The 26,426-nt window shown below is 39.9% G+C and overlaps 1 protein-coding gene across 1 annotated transcript in view; it reads right to left on the bottom strand.

Annotated features, from left to right (window-relative positions):
• Positions 1 to 11,009: 11,009 nt before the first annotated feature.
• Positions 11,010 to 26,426, bottom strand: part of SUCLG2 (succinate-CoA ligase GDP-forming subunit beta) — a 264,516-nt gene continuing 249,099 nt past the window's right edge. Inside the window, exon 11 of the mRNA XM_065933317.1 lies at positions 11,010 to 12,080. Coding sequence (XP_065789389.1) covers positions 11,965 to 12,080 — 116 coding nt within the window. The 3' untranslated portion in view covers positions 11,010 to 11,964. The remainder of the gene's footprint in view (positions 12,081 to 26,426) is intronic.

Raw genomic sequence — 26,426 nt, 5'->3', positions numbered from 1 at the left:
CATCTAAAGTTATCATACTGATTATATTCCCTATGCTGTACACTACATTCTTACACCTTATTTATTTTATGAACAGCAATTTGCTTATACATTTTGGGTATTAACCCCTGTCAGACACACTGCTTGCAAACGCTTTCTCCCATTCCATAGGCTGTCTTTTTCCTTTGCTGGTGGTTATTTTTTTGAACATGGTATGGAATCAATTTTGCACATCATTTAATTTACCTTGCTAATATTTTGTTGGTCATTTTTGCACTTATATTCATCCCAGTTATTACTCCGTAATTTTCTTTTTTTGTTTTGTCTTTGTCTGGTTTTGGCATCAGGGTAATGGTGGCCAGACTGAATGAATCTGGGAAGTCTTCCTTCCTCTTCAGTTTTTTGGAATAGGTTGATAAGGACAGGTGTTAGCTCTTCTTTATGTGTTTGGGAGATTTCCTCTGTGAAGCCATCTGGTCCTGGACTTTGTTGGGAATTTTTTGATTACTGATTCAATTTCAATTGCAGTGACAGGTCTCTTCAGATTATCTACTTCTTCTTGATTTAGTTTTAGAAGACTGTATGTTTCTAGGAATTTATTCATGCTTTCTAGATTGACCAGTTTGTTGGTATATAACTGTTTGCAGTATTCTCTTATGATTGCTTAGATCTCTGAAATATCAGTTGTAATTTCTCCTCTTTCGTTTCTTTGTGTTTGTGTGTGTACACTTGAGTAATCTTTTTTTTTCCACCCTAATGATCCTGGCTGAACGTTCCTCAATTTTGATTATCTTTTCAAAAAACCAGTTCTTGGTTTCATTGATCTTTTCAGCTAGCTTTTTTTTGGCGGGGCGGGGGGGTTCCACTTTATTCCTTTATACTCTGATCTTTAGTTTTTCCTTTTTCTGACTTTGTGCTTTGCTTGTTCTTCTTTATCTAATTCTGTTAGAAAGTAGGTTGTTTGAGAATTTTTTGTTCTTTTTTTCTTGAGATAGTCCTGTATCACTACAAACTTGCGAGAATTGCTTTTGCTATATCCCACAGACTTTTGGATGGTTATGTTTTTATTTGCATTTGTCTTATTTTCTGATTTCCTTTTTGAGTTCCACACTGACCCAGGGTTTTTTAATTAGCACGCTATTTAGTCTACATGTGTTTGTCTTTATTTCTGTAATTGATTTCTCACTTCATACCTTGGTGGTCACAAATGATATAATTTCTATCCTCTTAAATTTGTTGAAATTTCTTTTATGACCTAGAAAATGAACTGTCCTGGAAAATATACCACGTGCACTTGAAAAGAATGTGTATTCTGATGCTTTTGGATGAAATGTCCTGTAGGTATCTATTAAGTCCAATTACTATAAAGTGTATCAGAAACACTTTTTCACAAATAAGCCCATATCCACTTCATCATTCCTAATGGTTACATAGTATTCCACCAGTTAGACATTATATAGTTTATTTGCTCAATTACCTGTACTTAGATTTTGAAGTTATTCCTAATATTTTCACAGACAGTAACATGACAAAAGTGCTCACTTAGTTGGCTAAGATATTTTTGGGTGACACTTTCTTTCCCTAAGAATTTTACAGATTTTGTTTCATGTCTTTTGATATTAAAAGTTGGTTAGAGAGAGAAATGTAAGTCCAGTATGATTGCTTTTCTCTTGTATATTCTCATTTGTATGTTTAGGCAGTGAAAGACTGTCTGCTCTCAAAGTTGAGAAATTTGGGCTTTAAAATGTAAATTTTTGTTACTGATATTTCCTGGAGTATGGCACAATTCTACATTCTTTTCAATGAGATTTTCTTCTATCAATATCTTTAAATTAACTTTCATTTTCAGTTGCTGGTATCCCTTCTTCACTGCCACCAATTTTCCTTATATTGTATTATCCCTGGCTTTGTTATTTTCTCCTAAGTGCTCTAATTTCTTTATTTTTCCCTTTGCCTTCATTGTGAATCATGCAATCCTTCATTTAAATCAGTGTTTCAGCTTTTCTCCACTTTAGTATTTTTTCTTTTGGTATCTTTATTTTAATGACAGAAATAACCCATATTTACCATAGTTATGTTAACAAATGCAGCTAAATGAGGGTTTCTCAACTTTGACTCTAACAACATTTGGGCTGGAAAACTCTTCATTGTGGGGTGTGGGGTCTCCTGTACACTGCAATATATTTAAGATTTACTGAGCTTTGTGACTTATTTATTAGTTCTTGAATAGTGTTGTTCTGGTCCTCTTCTGGTGTCCTTAGCTCCTTTTTCTTTCTCTGTAAGTCATTATGAACATGTTTTTGTTTATTAACTGAATATTCTTCTTAAGGTCTTCCATACCATGAAGCTCTTATCAAGAATTTGTTTTCTGTATCTTGAGTAACATGTTTTATGTTTTTCCAAAAGAGGTCAATCGGCAGTTATAATAGGACAGATACTATGTTCTTCATTTTCTTGCTCATGATTGACATAGTTGATCTCTTTGTTATTATCTTTGTTATGAAATAGTATGTGCCAATCCTCTTTGACTCACTGCCCACCTTATCAGAGATCAGCTGCCTATCTGTCTGAGTCCTAGAAGGTGATATTCAACTCCTTTCCTTAGTCTGTGTGCCAGTGGTGAAAATTCTAGGGGAGCAGATGGAAACTGTTCCACTGGGCCAGGGTCATCTTGATATAATTGGTAGTGTGTGCTGTTACCATTCACATTTCTTCAGTGGTGGTGAGGAAAAATATCCTTTGGCATCAAATCATTCCTGCTTTTAGCACAGAGCTTCCAGCCATTGCTTCAGTCCAATCAAGCCAGTTTTCCCTTTCTGATTCACATGTTGACACAGAGCAGTCATTCCCAAACTCTGAAGAGGTAAAATTATGAGCATTAAAAAATATTTTTATATTTGACAGTTTCAGTTTTACTGATACAACTGAATGCAGCACTATGTAAATTTAAGGTGTACAGCATAATGATTTTAGTAACATGCATCATAAAATGACTGCTGTAAGGAATTTAGTGAATATTTATCACCTCACATAGATACAAAGTAAATAGAAAAAATAGTGCTTTCTTGTGATGAAAACCTTTGGAATTCACTCTTTAACAAGTTTCATGTATAATACTCCAGGATTAATTATACTAGTTATGTTTTATGTTGTATACTACATTCCTAATATTTATCTTGTGACTGGAAATTTGTACCTTTTGACTATCTTCATCCAATTTCTCCTACCTCTAACCCTTGCCTCTAATAACCACAAACCTAATCTCTTTTTCTATGAATTTATTTTACTGTTTTTGAAGTATAATTGACTTACAACATTATGTTAAATTTTTGGTGCACAACATTGTGATTCCATATTTCTAAACATTTCAAAATGAGCATGATGATAAATCTAGGTGTCATTTGTCACCAAATGACGATATTACACAATCATTGAGTATATTCATCACATATTTTATTTCACACCTATGACTCATTTTCTAACTTAAAGTTTGTACCTCTTAATCTCTCTCACTTGCTTCTCTCCTCCAATCACCCCATCCTTCTGACAATCAAGTGTATCTATGACTGTTGTGTTTGTTTTTTAGATTCCACATATAAATTATATGGTATTTGTCTTTCTTTGCCTGACTTATTTTAATAAGCACAATACTGTCTAGGTCCATCCATGTTGCTGTAAATGGCAGTATTTCATTCTCTTTTAATGGCTGAATACTATTCCATTGTGTGTGGATGTGTGTGTATAACATCTTTATTTGTTCATCTATTGATGTGCACATATGCTGCTTCTGTATCTTGGCTACTGTAAATAATGCTCCACTGAATATAAGGGTGCATGTCTCTTTTCAATTTGTGTTTAAAAATATCCAGAAGTATATGCTCTAGGAGTGTGGGCTGTGTAGGCCCTTCTGTTATGATGGGGCTGACTACTGTGGGCACTCTGATAGGTGTGGCTGGTCCCTGACCCAGGTGGCTGCCCTCTCCAGCCTAGGGTGAATGTTGCTGGCCACTGGTAGATGATGCCAGGTAGTGGCATGGCTGGCTGCATGACTCAGAAGTCCCAGTCCTGGTGCTGTCCTGCTAGTGAGTGGAGCCAGGTCTTGGAGTGGCTGTCTGCAGATCTGTGGATCCTGGAGGTAGTATTGGCTTGATAGTGGGCAGAGCTGGGGCCCAGGAGTTCCAAGTTTGATGACAGCCCTTTCATGAGTGGGCTGGGTTGCGATCTAATTGGCTACAGTGCTGCAGGGATCCTGAAGCTGATGTCATCCCAGTGGTGGTTGGAGCTGGGACCCCACACAGGTGGCTGCTTATCTTGGGGAAGCTCCAGTTGACTGGCTAGTGAGGGATATCAGATCTCAGTGCTAATAAGCCAGAGGGAGTGTTCCAAAATGCAACTCACACAGCATCAGTGTTCTCATGGTAGAATGAGCTCCTCAAAATGGCCATGACCAGCATCTATGTCCTCAGGATGAGTCCCAGTTGCCTCCTCCCTCTCCGAGAATGTCCAAGATCAGCAAGTGCATCTGACCTGGTTCTATCAAATTACTGCTTCCTGTCCTGGGTCTCAAACACTGTGAGATTCTGTGTGCAAACTTTAAGAGCAGATTCTGTTTCCTATAGTCCTCTAGCTCTCCTGAAAGTAAGCCGCATTTGTCTTCAAAGCAAGGTGTTCTGGGGGCTCTTCTGGTATAGAATTCCTGGGCTGGAGAGCCTAACATGGGGCTTGGACCCATTGTTACTTAGGGAGAATCTCTACAGTTGTGATTATCATCCTCTTTGGGAGTTCCTTACCTGAGGTGTGAGTTTTGACCAAGACTCCGCCCCTCCTACCCAACTCACTGTGGTTATTTCTTTATATTTTTACTTGTGAAGGATTTTTTCTGCCAGTCTTCAGGTCGTTCTTATCAATAGTTACTCTGTAAATAGTTATAATTCGGGTGGGCATGTGGGAGGAAGCCAGCTCAGGTTCTTCCTACTCCATCATGCTGGCCACCTGCCCCTTAACTATGAACACTTTTAAGGCAGTTGAGCCATACTAAAAAACTGCCCTGCAGAAAGGTTTTACTGATCACAAAGCAATTGCCCCATGAAAGGAGTGTATCCACCTCCCTATATTCTTGCCAACCTTGTTTACTTGCTTTCTTGTTAATATAATTGGAATTTTGTAAAAAAATTAAAACTATAAAAATGCATTTTAATATATTTCAAATGTATTCAAAGAATTTATGATTATTTTTTGAAATTCACAAGTGATAGCTGAAAGCTTATAAATGTCATGTACACACAAACTGTACAATAGTCTAAAAACTTAACAGAAATGTAAAGGATTCTTATTAATGTGTAAAAAGGCATCTTTAAAAGGCAATTCTTAAAGCAATTATATAAAACTGGGGGCAATTTATAAAATAGACTTAAATGTTTAAGACACAGTGTTGAAGGTAGGAGAAAAATGACTTTTAAAGTAAAGGATGAAATGTTTTTCAGAAAGTAATAGCTGTTTCTTTGAAATCCAGAAAGAAAGGTTATCAACTATTCTTCCCATGAACACATGTACAAAATGATCACTATCTCTAAGGTCACCTGATTGTATCCGTGAGATAATATAAATGAAGAGCAGGAAATAAAACCCAACCTATGTCTTTATTAACACATGCAACTACTAATACAAGTCCTCCTACCTATATATGTGTCTGTCCATCCTGAATCTAGAATAGCTTTACTGAGAAGTAATTCATATAGTATAAAATCTATCACTGAAAAGTACAGTTTAGTGGTATTTAGTAAATTCAAATTGTGTAACCATCACAACTATCTCATTTCACAACATTTTTGCCATCCCAAATGAAAACCCATTAGGAGTCACTCCCTATCCTCCTCTCCTCTCTAGTCCTGGCAAATACTAATCTATAACCTATTTCTTTACATTTATGTACTGTGGACATTCCCTAAAAGTGGGATCACATGTTATGTGGCCTTTGTGACTGTATTCCTTCATTTGGTTTAATGAAGGTTCACTAAATTTTTTGAGGTTTCTAGTTAATCCATACTGTAGCATTCTTGTACTTCATTCTTTTAATTGATGAAAATGGATATACACCATTTCATTTATCCAGTCATAAGCTGATAGACATTTGGGTTGTTACTACTCTCTGGAAAAACTTTCTGCAAACAGTTTATTTTATTATAATATATTCAACTTGTATTTGTTTGCAGATTGTACTCTTAATACAAAGTCAAAAATTATTTTTTTGAGGAAAAATAATTATAAGGATTTAGAGTACATGAATATTCAACATTAAGATATAATTTAAACTCCAAATAAGAACCTCCAAATCTTGTAGTCCATACAAGTCTCTGTCTGATCTCTGAGAACAGATCTCTAAATGACTGCTAGATAATGATTCTATTTCATTTCTTTCTCCTCTGGCTAGAAAGGGGCTAGAAGCGCTCCCAGTTTAAAACAAAAAAAATGCCTCCACATACTTCCTGTGCACATAATGGAGGAACAAGAAAATAATGCATTTTCCCACAGTCAACATATAAAATCTAATTAATTTTGGATTTGTGGAATTTGGCATAATGTACATGAGAACTGCTGCTGGCCTATTTTGAATATCAGGACTTGAGACAAGAGTTATGGATCTAAATTGTCCAGAAGAATAATGATACATTTAACTAAATTTTCCCCAACTGCTATGGTAACACTGTCTCAGCTTTCACCCTCTGCCTTTTGTCTTGTTTTGTCATCGTTCTGTGTATTAGAGAAGGCAGTGAATTAATAAGAAGGCACTTGGAATTAAGTCCCCAAGAAGTGGCCCCTATCTTAGACTTTACTGTGTGGGTATGGAAACGTGCCATTCCCATTACAGTCTATACAACTGGTCCAACTGCAGAGGGCAATCTTTCAGCTTTTAAATTTTCCTTCCCAGGCCAAGAGGTACACTAAAAGGCAAAACGCTCAAGTACTCAGCTTGCTAAATATCTTTGCCTCCAACATTCTTTCCAATTATACATCACTATCAGCAGCAAAACTGTATTGAATTTAGGTTCCGACAGATTTAAGCAAAAAAGCACTAGCTTTGGACTCAGAAGATCAGAGTTGAATCCTGACCGGTCACATATTAGTTTTGTGTTCTTGGTCGTGTTATACCTTCCCTGAGATATGTATCACCTGTAAAACATTTCATCTGTAACAGAGGAATGAGAGATTCACAGAGATGCTAAGAAGATTAATTAAGGCAACATCTGTAAAGTTCCTGGAACACAGTAAGCACTTAATCAGTGTAAGTTCCTCTGATGTCAAAGTAATGCATAAAAACCCACCAGATTGAGACTGAAGGGCTATGCTGTCCAAAATGGTAGCTACCAGCGACAAGTGGCTAAATTTTTTTTGTTTTTTTTTTTTTGGTCATACCATGTGGCATGTCGGATTTTAGTTCCCAGTCAGGGATCCAACCACCACTCCCCAGCATTGGAAGTATGGAGTCTTAACCACTGGAAGGCTAGGGAAGTTCCAGGGGCCTACTGAGACTGGTATCGAAACTAAGTAATCTTTAAAATTAAGTTTTCAGTGCTTAATAGCCTCATGTGGCTAGTGGCCATATACTGGATAGCACCAACACTTACCATCACCATCATCACAGAAGTTCTACTGAACTAGAGGCACTAGAAGTGATAGAATTCAACGAAAACCAGAAGCCTAGAAGCCTAAATTCTTGCCACTATGTAATTTTAGCAGAGTAACTTTATCTCACTATGCTACTGTTCCTCAAGATAGAATGTAATAATGCCTTTACAGCAACGTTGCAGAGATGAGGTGCATTGAAATAATTTTTCTTTGCTTTCTTACCATCTTCCCAGGACCCCAAGATTAAATTATGCACAAAAATTAGCAAGGACCACTTTGAGTATGACAGCAGATACAGCTCTTTGGGAGCTCAATATTCAGAGCCATGACTTGAAGTTATTCCAACACACCTGTAAGTAGTTAAGAATAGCCTATTTCAGAAGCACACCTAGCTATGTGCAGGCACTTCTTGGGGTGATGGAAAGAAACAAAGTAACACAGTTAAAAAGGTGTTCATTGGCAAATGTCCTTTCGTAGACAAATCAATCTTCACTGGGTTTAAATTGCAAAGGTCAGAGATCCTATTTTCTACTTATTTGTTTGTTTCACTTTAATGCCTTAATCTGCCTTTCCCAGATTTAGAAACAATAATCTAGGCTGTCATTGTGAGGATAATACTGTAAATTTTTTTTTTTTTTAATACAGAGAAGGTGTTGACAATTTTTTCTGTAAAGGTCCAGAGTAAATGGTCTAGGGCCATAAATTTTCTATCATACTTACTTAATTCTGTTGGTGTAGCATGAAAACCACCACAGAATGTAAATAAATGGCATGGTTGTGTCAATAAAACTATCTAGTCCCTCAGGCCTACATTTGCCAACTTCATATGTAGAAGGACATGGAAGAACATATCTTTTCCTGCTCTTCTTCACAGTATTTTTTACATAATTATATGAATTTTTCATTTATTTTATTTGAACATACACTGTATCCTACAAATAATCAGTTTTAAATGTTTAATTTAGAAATGTCAAAACATTTTTTCTTCTCATTTTTATTAAGACATTGAATATAAATAATATAATTCTTTATGACGATACCTTTATTTTCATGCTGATAGCAAACTGAGAAGGATGGTCATAGTATATAAACTGTAAAATAACAAATTAAGTGATTCACAGATCTAATAAGGTCATTCAAAGTTTCCTACCTATTTTACTAATTCATGAGTTGAATTAAAACTTAAATAGAAAACCAAAATTGAGCTAAGAGCCTCAATGCCATTACTTCTTAAGTTCACATTACTGTTCTACACAAATAAATCAAGGTCAAATATTCAGATGACTCAAGCAGCATCTATTCAAAAAACCTGGTAACTTGTATGCATAGGTTAAGAATGGACTGCCAAGAAATGATGAGAAATTAATAAAATAAAATCATGACATTTCAGAGTTGGAAGAGTCCTTATAGAACAACTTGTTCAACATCATTGTTCTATGGATGATGAGTGTGGTAATCTTTTAATTTTCCTTTCCAGAATACACTGTTTCTTCTCATTAGATCCCCAGGTTTCTTATGGAAACTTCCTTTTCTTACTCTCAGCTCTGGAAGTTTGAATGAGGGTGGTCTTGTCATCAGGCCAACAAGTGGGAATTTAACCCAGAGAGGATTCATCAGAACCCTATAAACTCTTGACCAGAGGACTGTTCAGAGGTAAGTTTCTGACCTAAAATCATCATCTAAATTCTGGGGTGTTTCTTAGAATTGCCAGGAGAGAAAAAACCTTCCTTCTTTCCTTCCCTTTTCCTTCTCCCTCCCTCTTCCCTTCCCTTCCTTTCATCCTTTACTCTTTCTTGCCCCTGACCCATTCTTTCTCTCTTACAGATGCAAACTTTTGAGAATACCTACCTGGGATGGCCAGCAGCCCTTTTTGCCACCTTGTGGAAATGGCCCACCAGAGAATGAACCCAACACAGAGACTAGCATCTCTGAGATGCAGAGTTCACATTCCGAGGCTCTGAGTTTCTGGATCTAGCCTTAACTGTAGTTGAAAATGTCTGCCTTTTGTAATTATAAGAACAAAACCATCCTCCCCCTCTCAGCCTTTTTTCTTAAGCTTGAGTTGGTTTTTTGCCACTGCAAAAGAGCTTATACAAATACAAGAGGTTGTTCAGTCCGAAGAAGTGAATGTTGCTAAGTGGGAAGGTCAGGACTTCAATTCCCTCTAAATCTGATGCTGGTTCTACGAGACTGACAGGGTAGACTAGCAAACCCATTAAAATCTTACATGCAAAGCAGTTTGGGTAAAAGGTGTGTATTACTCTTTAAGCTTCTTTGAGTGCTGTATTTAGACTCTCACTTCCTTTCATAGATACTCTTGTTTAGGATAAGGCCGTGTATAACAAATACTGATCAGATTTAAAGGAAATTACTTTTCACCCTTACATACAGTACAGCTGAAAGACTTGAAGGGGACATCAGAAGGTCAGAAATACAGCACACACTGGAGTAGGTAATATACAGGCTTCAGATCCACACCACCAACTGTCCCCAACTCTCCTGTGTCCCCTCAGTCTGTGTGGCTGTACTTTAACACACACCAGTGATTCAGTCCATAAAAATCCATGGAAACTGTACTGTGTTTAGCACCAGGGTTACTATGCGAACCACATAAACTCAATACATTGAGGTTCTACCAAAATATAGCTTCCCATGTCTTTGAAAACAAAGGGCTGTTTGTTATTATTTAACAAAATAATCACAAGAATGATTTCATTTCTTTACCCCCTCCTCCAAACTGTATTGATTAGAAATACCCATATATACAGCCAGATGAACACAAGCCTTAACAAAGGGTAAAGGATTCAAATATGTAGTTTTTGCTAATTGACAGAGTATACATTATTTATTTTACAATACTGACTACTACAAAAAACACTTAAAAAGACACTGTTAATATTTTTTATGTACTGTGTAACAATAATGGATGTAAGACCGATCTATCAAATGAGTTCTTCCTCCACGATAAACACAGATCTATAAAACAATGGTGTTTTAACTTCCGTCCAGATATGAAGTTTTGGAGAACAACGTACAAACTGGTTAAAAAAAAGTATGGTGTGACACATTTGTATGTTGAGAGGAAAATGGCTAATGTTGGAACCTGAGCCGCATAAGTGGGAGGAGATTATGTCTGAATATTTCCTACAGTGCTAAGCAAACTAAGGCCATGTTTTGACTGTCAGATATTTGTGGCACTTACCTGGGTTTCCAGGGTGTATAAAATTTTCATCCTTTGATTAAGTAATCTCCTAATGGAAACAGTCACTGAAAAAGTTGAGTAGAACTGGAATAATCCTGGGACAACCCAAATTTTCTATCTTTGGCTATATTGCCTAAGACACTAGTATCTTAGTAAATGAAAAAAAATGATAAAATGTATTAAAATGAGAAATACACAGATCTTAAGAGTTTATAAAAGAGGATTTTATTTGAATTTACATACAGATAAAAATTTACCAAAATTTTAACACAAACCTAAATCACATTCTTTCCCACCACAAAAATGGACACGATGCAAAAAAGCCATATTCTCAATTACATTTTCCCAGGTGGTAGACTCAGGGGGAAACAGGAACAGAGAGAAGACAGTGACACTCACAGCATAATTTGATTTCAGTGTTGTCTCATCTTGAAATGACTCAATCAGAGATTTCCATAAGAATCAACCTTCAGTTTTGATGTTAAAAGAGAAACTTCTACTCCAAAATCACAAATAAGGCTTCTGGCTTCATTTTGAGTATGAGGTAAATGTACTCAATATTAAGGCAAATGGTAGGATACATGTATATGGTATTAATTATGAATCTTACATTGTAAAATACATTTCTAAAATAAACATGTTGGAATTCAAAATAGTAAAAACTCTTGCAGTTTATAACAGCTACTTGTTTTAGTGTCTTAGCTGCACCTTTTTGATGGCAAATCTGTTGAATGCAATCTTGTCTAACTTTTTTTTTTTTTTTTTTTTTTAACACAGTACAAATATTCACCAAAATTGCTCCAAATGAACCAGGGTCTGATCTCAAATGCTGTATACACACACACTGTTCGGCCTTGTAGATTGCTCCCCCAAACTGGCAAAACAATGGTGAACTGACTCACTATGACAGAACATTATGAGAATGCAGGACATTAAATTAATAAAGGCTATAAGGGAAATTAAGCTGTCCAGGTATCTTATTCAAAAAAATACAGATTTAAATTTTTTAAACAAAAAACTTGTAATTCTTGCTTTTCCCCTTCTCCACGCCCCCCCCCCCCTTCTCCCCAATGGAATAACCATTTTCTTCACAGTGGTGAAAGAACCATCCCTTTTCATGGGTAAGTGCACTTCTTCCAGGGGATCAGGGCAAGGCATCACTTCTTAGCTACGCTGGCCACAGCTTTCTTGGCTGCATCCTCCAGGTCAACAGCTGAAGTGATGGGGAGTCCGCTGTTACTGAGAATGTTCTGGGCCTCGTGGACATTGGTTCCTGGAAGGGAGTGGGGGGATGTTGTACAGTCACTGAGATGGAATTGAAGGTGGTGCCCCAGGAAGTTTCATACAACCTGAAGTCATGAGATGCCTGAGTCTCCTGTATATGCATGCATGCTAAGTTGCTTTAGTTGTGTCTGACTCTTTGCGACCCCATGGACTGTAGCCTTCCAGGCTCCTCTGTCCATGGGATTCTCCAGGCAAGAACACTGGAGTGGGTTGCCATGTCCTCCTCCAGGGGATCTTCTTGACTCAGGGATCAAACCTGCATCTCTTGCATTTCTTGCACTGGTAAGTGGGTGCTTTACCACCTGGGAAAACCACCTAAATCTTCTAACACCATTTAATTACAATTCAGGTCAACTTTTTATGATCCAGATCTGGCTATTCTGATATATTTAGATGGAAAATTTATTTTTTTCCTCTTTTTAATTCAAATGCCTGGCATTAAAAAGATATTACTTATATTTTCCCTGGCATTAAAAAAACTGAAATAATGAGGCTCTTAGAAGATTGTAAACAAAGATTAACAACCACTTGTTCAACTAGTTTGAAAGAGGAAAATCTTCTGAAATAGATGTATCCTTTGACTGGATAGTCAGAATATGTAATATAAAGAAAAAAACTTTGTGCACACACAAAAAGAGCAAGAGAATGATAAGTCAGGGTGTTAGAACTATATGGAGTATGGCAGTAACACAGGAAGATGCTCAGGATGAATCTACTTGGAGCTTTTCACCAGGAAGAAAATTAAAACACAGATTCTAACCAATGCCACAGATAGGAAAGATGATGTGACAAAATCTGTATCAAGTGATAGTCCAGCTACAAAAAAAGATGAAAGACAGGATTTGCAAGAGACTAATGGACATTTTTTTCCTGATAAAAGCTAAAATTGCTGCTGGTAATCCACACACTCAACTGAATTTAGTGTAGTTTTGGCTCATTCCAGAAGTCCTTTGTCTTAATCTCTTGAAACAAAAGGTCTGAGTCATGAGCTAATTGGAGATCTGAAGTTAGAGAATCTGCTCACTGGCTCGAATTCATTGCCTGGAGACAGTGACAGTATTCAATGTGTCCCTTTATGCTTCATCCTCATTCTACCTAACAAAAATGGCAGATTCCATGAAAATGAGCACTGTAACCTCTGATGACATCTCTTGGCCATTTCTGGTGGATCTGTAGAATATGCAGGCCAAACCACCCCACCTCATTGTGTTCTTCGGTGACTATTTAACATGCAAAACATCACTCTGTTCTCTTCAATGTGAACAAGCCCCTGGGAGAAATGTGATAAAATTTAAGTGTCTAATGAAATATCTCATCTTACATCATCTCCAGTGCTTTTATCTAGTTAGCAAGACAGAGCCTATTTATAAACAAAAGACCTTGAAATATAGGCCTTGGAGGACCTCAGAGTACAAATAAAAAGATGCTTGGTCAGCATGTTTCATACCAAAGGCAAGGGCAAGAATTAAGGAGGAACAACTGAGGTGAGAAGGCGGTATAGTACTGATTCTCCTGGCATGCTGGGTCCACCAAACCGTGCTGAAGCAGACACTGGACACTGTCTTTGGCTCAAGGCTCACTCGGGGCTGCCTTACACAGGAATCTGATGAATGGACTCCATGACAAGCAAGAACTTAAAACATAGGGAAGTTGTTACTTAAAATCCCTAGACTCCCATCCTGACTCTGTCATGTATTAGTTGTGTAGTTTCAGATAAATCATTTAAATCCTTTGAGCATCAACTTCTTTATCCTCAGACATAATACTGTGATCATCTTCCTCACAATGAATATTGATTAAGCATATGTCAGGTACAGTGCTAAGGGATTTACATGTGATACATGAAAACTTTACAATGAATTTGGATAGGTTTGTTTGTACCTATTTCACAGATGAGATAACTGAGGCACAGAGAGATTAAAGAACTTCTCCATAGTCACACCAGTTGTAAGAGGCAGAGACGGTACTTGAATCCTGTTCTAATTATGTCCTAAAGGCATACTAGTCTGTTTTCCTATCTTTAAAATGAGGATAATAATGCTGGTAGCATAGGTCGCCATGAGAACCAAATGAAATAAGAGGTGTGAAAGCATTCTGTAAATGGCAGTCTCTGTGGCAGTCGTGGCTGGCTGTCTACCAAAGTTCCATGCTCCTCTGCTACAGTGGGGACCTACTGCTGGGAAAGAGCTGCCAAACAGGAACTGCATTTCCCAGGCCCCCGTTCCAGGTGAGGGAGGGGGGCCGTGTGACTGAGTCCTGGCCAATACACTGTGAGTAGCAATGAAACACACACCCGTGAAGTTTCTTCCACTGTTACTCTCTGTATTCCCTCTGCTTTCCTTGTCTACCTTCTGAAATGTTGCCAGCCAGAAAAATATTTTTTTCAGGTGACAATGATTCCCTTAGCATCCATGCCTGGGTAAGCCTGCAGAGCCAAGCACTCGGCTCACTCACCCTCTCTGACTTCGTATGAAGCAGAACAAAACCCCTACTATATTGCCTCTGAACATATCTGTTGTTATAGGAGTGAGCATTACATTTTTTATAAAAAAAATCATTTATTTTCATTTAAGGGTAATTTCTTTACAATATTGTGTTGATTTCTGCCATGCATCAACAGGAATCAGCCATAGGTATACATATGTCACAAGCATTACTTTAATTAACACACTATTGTGTTAAGTGTGGGTGGCAGCTTCTAAAATGGTTCTCAGATGACTGACTGCTACCTCTTGGTGTTCATGCCCCTTGAGTACAGGCTGGAACAGTGGCCTGCCTCTAAAGGAGAAGAATATAACAAAAGTGATGGAAAGTCACTTCTGAGACTAAGTCTATCACTGCGGTCTTACTTCCTCTGATTTTCTGTTTGTTCACTCTAATGATACCAACTGCCATGCTATGGGTTATGGGCTGCCCCATGGGGAAACTCACAATGCAAAGGACTCAGGGCAGCCTCCAGCCAGCAGGCACCAAGGAACTGAGGCCTTCATTCCAACAACCATAAAGAGCTGCACCCCACCAACAACTGTGTGAGTGTGCCTATAGGCAACAACCCCCACTCCCGCCACCCCTGCCAGGCAAGCTGCAACAGGACCCCAGTCCTGGCCAACACAATGATTGGACTTGAGAGAGATCTTGAGCCAGAGGAAGCAGCTGAGCCAGCCCTAGATTCCCCACTAAAAAAACTGTAACATGGTCAAATGTTTCTTGTGCTAAGCAGCAGCTAAATTTTGGGGCAGTTTGTTTCATACTAGAACTTAACTAATGCAGATGAAGAGATCTACTATTTCATTAAGAACAACCTCAATGTGCATTTTGATTCATTTGGTAAAGTTTCAGCCAAGGTCCCAGAGGCTGAAAAGCAGGACAGGGGATCAGACTGTGGTAGGTGTTGGTACCAGGCTAAGGGATTCCAACCTTAATCTGCAGGCTTATGTATAATAGTAGTGGTACAACGTGAATCAGTCTTGATAGACACAGAATCGAATCAGTCTTTGGACTAGGAGGTCAATGAAAGTTAAAGGTGGAAATTTTTATCTCCTTCAACAGAGATATAGACTTAGAGCGCTCTCTCCACCTGGGCTCCAATTCACCAGAGAAGAAAAATCTACATTATGCTACAAAAGACTCAGAATTCTTCTTTCTTTCTCAACACACAGCTCCCCAGGTCCCCATGCATCACCCCAAGAGGCAGTCTTCTCTGTGCGAACATCCCTCATTTTCTAATCTACTTCTCGATATGACTCCTCCTGTGGGTACAGGTCTCACCCACGTACACCAAGCTCTGTGTAACTGGGCTGAGAGAGTTCTGCTAGGAGTGGGGCTGACAGCAATAAAAGGAGAGAGCAGCTTCCGCTTCACACAGGTCACACACTGCTCTGGGGTTCTAACTATATTAGCTCCCCTGTTCCTCAGTAGAAACCCTGAGATAGCTGCTATTACCTTACTTTTACAGAGGAGAGGACTGGGGCACAAATAAATTAAAGGCTAGTCCAGTAAGTATGGCTAGTAATAGGAAGCAGTGGAATGAACATTCAAATAATGCTTGACATACCCATTCTGATACCTGAATAAGTCCTTCTTATGATTTTGTAAATATATGTCATCATCATCCTTATAACAACAACAATAAAAAGTCTGGTTTACAAAGTCCTCCCACATTACTTTATTTGACTCTTACAAGGAACTTGTGAATTAGATGTTTCTAAATAAACACATGAGTTCAGTGTTTATACATCAGTTCTTTTTCTTTTTTATTTAAGCCAAGAGCACTGAGGCTTAGTAACTGATTGGCAGAATTCAGTTTCAAAATCCTTTGCTTTCTGGACTCTATTTTGATTTCCCAGTGACTCCTGTTTGACATTTAAAACATGGAGCTCTTTCCCATGCATGAGATCATCGGAACCTCAATGAGGCTATAAATTATTCAAGAACAAGGATCATATACAACTAGGATGTCTGCTCTTCTGGCTAAACCTTCTGTCCCCACAGTCCCTGCTCTATGAGGGACCATGGCATATTCTCTGCCCCAAGGCAGACCTTGACTGCTTCCAAGACACTGACTGCACCTGACCCAAGGGTGATCCAAATACAGACCATGGTCACCAGTCCAACTAGATTTGCTCCATAGAGAATCTCAACCGGTGGTTTCCATGAAAGAGAAAGTGGTAGCATGAACAGGACTTCCAGTCATAAGTAGGCAGATAAGAGAAAGACCGTGCAAATACACAGAGGGTGGAGAAGTCAAGTGAAGAGACCAACGGCTGGAATGATGTTCCTGAGGTCTGCCTCCAACTCAGACCCTGCTCTTCCTTGTGGGCCAGTTTTATTATGGCCCCCACCCACTGAGAGAACTGTTGGTTCACCTTCCTTTCCGTGAGTATGCATGAAATAACCTCCTGATAAATGGGTTGTTCTTCCTTATAACCAACTAGCCAGTTCCTGTCTTAGTACCCTTTTCAGTATACAACTTAGCACCAGATATACCCAAGGGGGAAAATGACTGACAGAGAAATCTGTGAACCTGCAGACAAGCCTGCTATGCCCTCCACCCTGAGCTCTGCTGCCCTCTCTGCTTGGAAGACACCATATGTCCGTGAACTATCTTTTAAAATGACATTTCTTTGGGGATGCTTTCTTGTCACCACATCTCAACCCCCAACCTAGAGCAGCGGACTGGAAAATGAGCTTCCCAAATACTTTGTACATCTAAAATCCCAGCACTCTTATGATTGCTTACTGACACTGCTCTCGTCCCCACTAAACATACGCTTTGGAAGGGCTGCCGCCATTGCTCAGGTTTGCTCACCGTGTACCTCCAGGCACAGCGTCCCCCACAAAGGATGTGCCTGTGCATGGACTGAATAACCATGGACAGGCTCACCCATACAAAGTGAGCTTCAGGCAGCAAGTGTGGGTGACTCCTCTTCTGAGCACCTTGCTGGCCCAACACTTCAAGATAACTCTTTTTATAAGCTTGAAATAAAAAACCCAAATGGCCTCAGGGAAAATGAAAAGGGTTGTTGCTGAGCTTTCTGAGTCCTTAGATGCTTTCACTGGTTCCTCTCTCTAAGAAGGGCCACACAGCAGCTGGCCGTGTTGAGTGTCCTTGAGGGAGGCCCCAGGCTCCTGCCACGTCTAGCTGTCCAGGCATACGAGGTCACTGTGCTCAAGGTTAACAGCCAGAAGTGGTGGCCAGGGTAACAGAGTGGATAGGGCAGCTCCACACTAACACAGGGTCCTTCTCTCCTTCCAGCTGTTCCTGCAGGGCCATATCAAAATGCCTAATTTCTTCATAATTCCAGGGTCCACTAAAGTGAATTTAATTATACTTGCAGTTACATTTCAATTACAGTCTTAATTATTAAGCACATACTAGGCATGCTCAGAGCCAAGCAGTTTTGGAAGAGAACCTCACAGTAAAATAGAAAGCTCAGGCATAGGACTACGAGGAGAAAGGGGAAATATACAGAGGGGCCTTGGTCAAATGAAAATCTCTCACACAAGGTTGGCGGAGGGGGGTGGGTGGAGGCTGGCGTCAGAAACAGGTTAAGAAAGAGAGAAACACATAGAACAGATGAGATGGGGGGCGTGGCAGAGCCAGAGGCAGGAGAGTCAAAAAGAGACAGAAAGAGAGACCGAGGGAGAGACAGAGGGACAAGATAAACAGAGAGAGAGAAGAGGAAAGAGACCAACAAACAAACAAGGAGAAGAAGGGACAGAATGGATCAAAGAGGAGATGACTAAGAGAATGAAGGACAAAGAGGGATGAAGAGTCAAACAGAGAGAATGAGGGGGAAAGAAGTGAGGGAGTTTCCTCTACAGCAGCCCTGCCCTGCCCCTGCCAGTATCTCCCTGTCAGCACCTCTCGATTTCTCCTTGGCTGGCAGGGCAAGGGACAGGCCAGGAGAAGCAAAGCCCAGGGACCCTGCCTGGGAGAGGAATTACAAATCACCTCCTCATTCTGGTTCTGAGAGCAGCTGGAAGGGGAAGTGGGGATGCGAAGACGATGGTGACAAAGAACAGCCATCACTGAAATGAGGTCACTGGAAATGATGAGGGGAACGGAGGGAGTCTTCAACAAACACTAGCCAGTCTGCAGAGTCTTTTTGTTAATGACATCATGTGAGTATTTCAGCTTAGTTTCTTCTTGATTCACCAAGTGGCTGACACCTACTCCACATTCCCTTCCCATCCTTCTTTGTAAATAGAAACCATCATGGCTGCTAAACGATGACACGGAATCAAGAGTTTCAAACAGACTGTTTATGCCTATCCACACAAATACCAAGAAAACTGATCCCTTTCCCACATTTAAATTGTGCTGCTGACATTTTCTAATATTTATTAAAGGCTGGGTTGCTTTTTAATGAGGCTGCAGGACAACACTTTTAATAACCACCTATACAGATAACCGATCAACTCGTGCTGGTCGAAAGCACGAGTCAGGCACTTCCTGTTGAAAGCCACTCAGCTAAATGGTTACCTACCACTGCAGGCTTTAAAAACAGCTATAGAGAGTCACAGGGGACTGAGTTTAAAATGAAATCTTGCTCTATTGGTAGAGGATATTATAAAAAGAACAATAATAATTATTAAAATTAAAAAAAAATTCTCGTCTCTTCCACATGATTTACCACTTACTTCCTGCCACTGGGTGGAGTGAGAGAGCTGTATACAGAGATGCAAGGTTAATTTATCAAAATTTGTTCCTTTCCATTACATGGGAAAGAAGATAACAGTAGTGGACACTAATTACAGGGCTTTGTTCAAAAGGTGCAGTCCCTCCCCGCCACTTAGGCCAGCTTTTTATCACAGGGCTATGAAGAAAACTACGTTCTAGTTTTAAAAAGTATTATTTCAATAGGAATTCAGCTTTTTCTAAAAAAACAAAAACAAAAACCAGTTACCACAATTAATACAAGTTATTTATAATACAATAGCACTTAGTGTATATTAGGTATAATAAATGTTCATTGGACACATCAGTAGAGGGGGTCACAGGTATCCTATTAGTTGAATCTTCACAGCAACCCTAAAGTTGACATCATTGCCATCCCCACTCTACAAACGAGGCAACTGAGGCACTGGGGGGCTTAGGAACTTGCCCAACGTCCCTCAGCAAATCCCAGGCTAGAACCTGTGTTTGTCTGACTATAAAACCACATGACAACCACGCAGTCTTGGCCTTTTAGTGCAGGAAGGAATCTCAGGGCTCCTTTAGGATCAGTCTCTTGTTCTCACTAGAGGAAACTGAGGTCCAGAGAGGAGAGATAATGTACCCAGACAACCAGCAAACCATGACAGGTCTGTGTCTCAGGCTGGTGCAATGGCCTGGGGGACAAACTCAGGCTGCTTCCTCTTTTTGTACCACCTGTGAGCTGAGAATGGTTTTACATCTTTTAGACAGTTGAGAAAAAATCAGAATAATATTTTGTGATACATGAAAATTACATGAAATTCAAATTTCAGTGCCCATAAATAAAGTTTCAGTGGAACACAGCCAAAGTGATTCATTTACAGATCGTCAATGGCTGCTTCTGTGCTCCAGTGGTGGAGCTGAGGACTTGTGACAGAAACAGCATGGCTCATAAATCCTAAAATACTTCGACCCCTGCTTTGAATAATTGAGTCTTTTTTCCTTTTCCCCAGGATAGGAGAGGTCAGTGGAAACAAACCAAATTCTATAAAGCAGCAGCTTCCTCCTCAAATGTTCACTGTCCCTGTGCCCTTGATCCTTCTTCATTATTCTTCCGAGTGACAATCAGATAGAGGAGGTTCATTTTCTTGGTGACACATAAATTTAGAAAGCTTATCACACCTCTTGTGTCTTGTGACTGTATTGTTAGAAATGGAATAATTCATTGAGGATCAGAGGCAAAGCTCCTGCTGCATCCGTGGCCCCTCATTCGCCTGAGATGATGGGCATCTTACAGCTAGCACCTTGCAGGAGTCCATCCATATGGAATCACTTGAATTGTGCATAAAACCTCAGATAAAAATGAGAGCTGACAATCACTGAGACAGGGATCATTCTAGGTTATTTTAGAATTCATCTGTTCCTTAGAATATCCCTGTGAGGCTGCTATATTTTTATTCCCGTTTCATAGACGAGGAAGTTGAGATTTAAACTTCATTTTGGTACTGACTAGCTGAGCATCCTGGGAAAGTCACTGTAGCTGGATGAGTATCTTACTGAATACTGTGTATCCCTCATGTTTTATAAAAATTGAAGATGACATAAGATAGCCTGTGGGGCTGTATCATACATACCTACTGGCTTCAATGATTTCTTCTCACTTGGTAAGAAAAAAACCAAATGCCAAGGCTGTGAGCATGACTAGAATTCCTATGATGACAGCCGGAGGTGGCAGGAAGCTGACTGCCATATTCTTTACAAAGTTTCCTTGAATGGTGTGTATGTGTTTATGATCACGCAAGCAGGTTTAGGATCAAACCTAACATAATGGTTGAGGGCTTAGGACAGGTGCCTATGTTCTTGCTTTCAACTGGATGAACTCTCAGACAAGTAATATAGATATTACTGTAAACCAAAGGCTCAGGAGACTTAATATTAAACTAGAATGGGAGGAGCCCTCCGGCAAGTAGGAAACATTACAGTCTGCACCTGCTCAGGTAAGAATGTTCTAACAAAGAAGGAATGCTCCTTCACCTGAACATCTACCTGCATGTGGACTTTCCTTTCATGCCTTCCTTCAGTACATCTCATGACTCAATCCCTGTATTGCTATATTCTAACTTACAGTGATCGCAGGGGTTTTCACAGGTAACTTCGGTGGTGTGAGACTTCTGTCTGATATGTTGTCTTTGGAACCCCGCTGCTGCCTAAGAAGTGACGTGACATGACTGCATCACTGCACATACTCTGAACATACCTGGGGGAAATCTCTGAGTAGACATCATTGTTAACATTTTCCTGAGAAGAAGTTAGATTTGGGGAGCTTAATATTGCCTGTCAAATGCTTTGTTGGGTCTAGAGAGATTTAGACACAGGTACCATGCGGAGTTTCCAGAGTTCTTGGTCTTGATGCTAGCCTCTTCTCTACACCAAGCAACAAACTATGGCTCACCGTTTGCTTCTGTAAAATAAGATTTACTGTGGCATAACCATGCCCATTCCTTTCTATTGTCTATGCTGCTTCAGCAAAATGACGGTAGAGCTGAGTCATTGCGACAGGGAATACATGGCTCACAAAGCCTAAAAAAAATTCTGTTGTTTATAGAAAAAGTCTGCAGATTTTGGTGGTGCACAATCCAAAATTTTGGCCTTGTGGCCCAGTCTTGTTTGGTGCTTCTCCAGCTTTAAGTTCCCACTTCCTACTTCTGGTGCACGGACTGTGATATTTCTAGGGATGAAGATTCCTCCTATGCTCTCTTTGAATCAACAATGGCCAGTACTTGGCTCAAGTGCCTTCACTCTCCTTACCCACATCAGTAATGATCACAGAACTCTTTCCTGCTGACTGGGACTACAGCCTCGGAATCTTCCTTGGCATAGCACTCCTGGCAGCTACTGCCAATAAATATATAAGAGGTGGCATGACATAAAAGCTATTTGTCATTCCTGTCCTAAAACATTCCATGAGAAAGTTAGTCTCTCGGCGTGGGCAGCTCTGCCTCTGGACATCCTCAAGGTGCCGCACTCTGGGAGAGGCTTATACACAGAGCATGCCTGTCATCTGTAAAACAGAACAGACTGAATCTGCTGTCTTTTCCGTCATACCTATGTGTTTTTTCTCTCTCTCTCTATGATGGCTGATAGAATACGACTTTCAGATGTTACATGAGGAATTGACTGGTCACAGAGAAAATACTCAGGGAGCAGAGGGCAGTACTGTGAGGTCGTAAGCAGGACTCAGGATATGCTAGTCCCCACTGCTCCTTATTAAAGTGCCCCACCCCCAGCTTCTGCTCAGGAAATCGACTTGTTTCTGAAGAGATGTCCACTGCCTAGACTGGGGTGGGCATCTGACCAAAAGGCAGTCCACTCCTCAGGCAGACGAATGACCTGTGATGTACCTGGCAGGGGCATTTTCCTCCCATGCAGGGTGCAGTCACTGGCATTATATACCCCATCTCGTCTCTGACTGACTCCACAGTGGTAGTGGAGGGCTGTATCTGACCAAATGTATGAAAGGACAAAGTTGGCATGGATGGCCCAGCCCCATCCTCTGGCCTTCCTTCTGCCATGATGCTCACAGTCAGCCCAGGTCAACCTCTGCCACTCAGCATTCTGCTCTGGTGTAGGGGAGGGAGGCCCACCCAAGACCAGCGGTACCCATGGCTGGCTGTGGACAGCTGCCTAACTTGGGGGTTAGGCAGAGTAACAGCTCATTTTTAGTATATAGTTAAGTTATCTACTTCAACTTCTCTACCAGGAATGAAGGTGATATTTTTCCTTTGTCCTTTTTCTTATTTCTCACTATCAAAACCCAGATGGGGAAAAATCTGTTTGGTCCCCTCAAAGATCCCAATAACATGGTCTGGCTCGATGGGCTGTGGACAATAGGAGGGATGGTTTTCATGGAAGCTTAGAAGATTGACAATCTGTGGGATCTGGACTTCTAGGGAACTGAGGAAGCAGGCTGGCCCTAGTGAGAGGCTGAGAGGGTAGAGGCACCAAGAAAGAAAAACAGGGAGTGAGAAGGTCAGAGTAGGGAGGTTTCCAAGTGCAATGCCATTAAAACCTTACACTAAACATCTGATTTATTGAGGTGGTCAGAGAATTTAAAGTTGCCACATCCATAAAACTGAAAAAAAAAAAAAAAAGTTGCACAATACAGAGGCCATCTTCCTTAAAGGAGCCCTAGTCCTGTAATCACACTGACTGCTTCCTTGAAGTGTAGGAGGCTTTCACTTGTGCAAGGCAGCAGGTGTCCAACATGATATAAATTTCAGTGAGTCACACGAACTACTGAGGGGTAAAATGAGAGTTCAAATTCCCAAATACAGTAGACTCTTTGTCTGGAAACTTAAATTTAGATCGCAAAAAGCTTTAACTAGTCTAATACTTTAGGTAGGTCCTGTGAGACTTGGTCTAAGGTTTAAGAGTGGCAAAGTTTAAGCATTTAGAAGTGTTTATCGATTGAGACAATGAGAGGATTTAAGTCTTGTTGACAGAACAGGATTGTCTCCAATGGCTCATTTTGTTTAACCTGGTGATGATGAATTAAACATGATGGAGGAGACACAGGGAGAAGATGCTAGTGATAAAAAGCAGGAGAGGAGACAGATGTCAACGTGAAGTGAAAATGGTCCCAGTAAAGAAGCACCCACAGGTGACACTGAAGGAGGGAGGAGATGAAAAGAGTGAGGCAGAAAGTCAGGTGAGGCAGAAAGTCAGGTGAGGAATGGGGTGTGCAGAAAAAGGAAACTGGAAGAGTAGGGACAGAAGAAAAATGAGAATCAAACAGAGAGGAAGAGAGACATGCCCTGACAGAAAACATCAGAACCCTCATCCAGGAGCCATGCTCCCAATGACAGCCACATGAGAACTGAAATGTGGAAAGAAGGGAAGATGTACTTGGGGAGGCTGGGGTGCATGTGAGGACCAGGTCCATCTCATCTTGCAGGGAGCAGGAACTGAGAAAGGAAGAGAAGAAAAAAACTTGGTAGAGAGCACAGTAGGAAAATGCAAAAAGGCAGACAGGCCAGCAGTGCTATCAAACACAGAGCCAGACGCCAGTCCTCCTGGGCATCTGCACTTATTCGGCCCAGGATGGTGCCACCACGCTGCTGGGCATCCCTTAGTCTCTGCAGTCTGAGTATAAACAGCAAGCCTAGAGCACAAACCTGAATGAAAACTTTTCCAAGCCAGTCGCTCATAGCCAATCTGCCATAGCTGACTTTCTGATGGGAGTCACAAAGACAATCACACTCTCCTCTCCAGGTCTCATATCCTAGCATAAATGAAGCCCTGATGAATGGACGGCTGCCAAGTAGATGGACAGAGCTGAAGGCTCGTGGCTGTCTCTTAATGCTTCAATGCTCAGGGTTTTTTTTTTCCCCTTAAGCAGACCAAAGCATTGCACAGCAATTTTCCGGTGTCCATGCTAAGAAGGACACTTGATGTGCATACCTCTGACTGTGGGTCCAATCTGTCAGTATTTCAGGAAGGCTTCTCAAGAAAGTGTTAATAATAGAAACAGAAGACAAAGTTTCTGACTCAGGGATGTTTACATTCTCAGTAACTTTAGAAAGCTTAGGGAACATTAGTGAGATTGGAAGGATAAGGAGGGACACCACAAGGGATGCCTGTTTCTAAAGACATGTGGCAAAAGAAAAGTAAGATGCTTATGTTGCTGAAACAAAATTTTGGTATTGGGTAGAAAAATCAAATTGAGATTTGGCTATGAGAAACAGAATCCAATCTAAAGATTGTCTAGACTCATTATTACTTCTTTATGAACTTTGAATTATAATGAACACCTGAGAGAAAAGTAAATTCTTCTTCAGGCATACCTGAGACATACCTGAGAAGTTAGCTGCAGATTGAAGTGGGATAGTAAGAAAGAAAAATGAATTCTGAAAAAGAAAACTCCTCTGAAGGTTTTAGCAGATTCTGATCCAGCACCATAAAACTTCCCATGTGAAATACAGAGCCTTGGCAAAAAAACGTCTGCACGCTGAACACACCAAGTTGTCAATAAATGTCTGTACACTTCTCAGTAGGATCACAGGTTGGGCTAAACTAACTATCTAGGTAATTTCTGTGCCAAGTCTGTATACATTTCAAAAAGGAAAGAAAAAATAAAACTAATTTCATTTGTTCTTCATTCATGTCAGGAACAAAGTGTCTATAAAAGCTAAACTCCCCACAAAAGTGTGCTTGTTCCATTAACCCGAGTGTCTTTTACATAAAAATAATCCTGTATCTCAGCTGGTAAAGTCTATTCTGATAAGGCAGGTAAATACATGTAACTATAAAGTCACCAAGTTTTCAGAGAGTAATCCTTTCCTTATCCACTGGTAAAAGAGCCTGTAATTATTATACAGCTGAGAACAAAGATTTGTCCACAAAATCCCACTAAATAAAACCTGATTTGATTGAATAAAACTTTTCACATCTGGACATTTCTAATACACCATGTGTGGCAACACAGTCTTTAAAAGGTGGACCCACAAGCTGGTCAGACTTACAGCAAGGAACTCTTCTGAATAGTCACATAACAGCCAAGAGAGGCCACCTTCTCTGTTTATAGGAAATAAGATACTAAACTAATAATGAATCACATTATCAGGCTTTTGAAATATCTCTAATCTGAATCATTAAAAACCTCACATTTGTTCAGACTCTACAGCTATGTGTCAAAGTATCTTAGAAAGCAGCTAATAAATATTAGCAACAATTTTTTATTATTGTAATTCAGACTCTGATAAGGTTTCTCTATCACACTTAACTTTCATGTGTCATCGCTTGGCTTTTCATAAGATGCTGGGATGGTGGACACCCATTTCTCATCTCACTTTTACTAACTAGGCAGACAATGGTGGGTGTTCTGAGAATGTGAACCAATTTTAGGACTAATACAAAAAACATTATTTTTGAAGTTTATCTCAGCTAAAACAAAGTATGGTGTCAAGTTAAACAGAAACTATCACTAGACTTCTTCAAAATGTTTCTGCTTCTTTGTACCACTTTGCCTTTCTCTGTTGCCAGAGATAAAGAAGAGTTTGCTCTGTTTAGAAAAACAGAAGGATCCAATGATACTCTAAGGTTAGGTAATATATAACTGAATGCAGAGATTTGTGAGGTACAGAATTTACGTTCTGACCAATAGGAAAGCAAATGAAAACATTTATACTGAGTCTAAGA

Source organism: Muntiacus reevesi, chromosome 4 (assembly GCF_963930625.1).
Source record: "Muntiacus reevesi chromosome 4, mMunRee1.1, whole genome shotgun sequence".
Classification (NCBI taxonomy): domain Eukaryota; kingdom Metazoa; phylum Chordata; class Mammalia; order Artiodactyla; family Cervidae; genus Muntiacus; species Muntiacus reevesi.
Note: the sequence above shows the minus strand (reverse complement) of the source record. Positions and strands in the feature narration are given on the sequence as shown.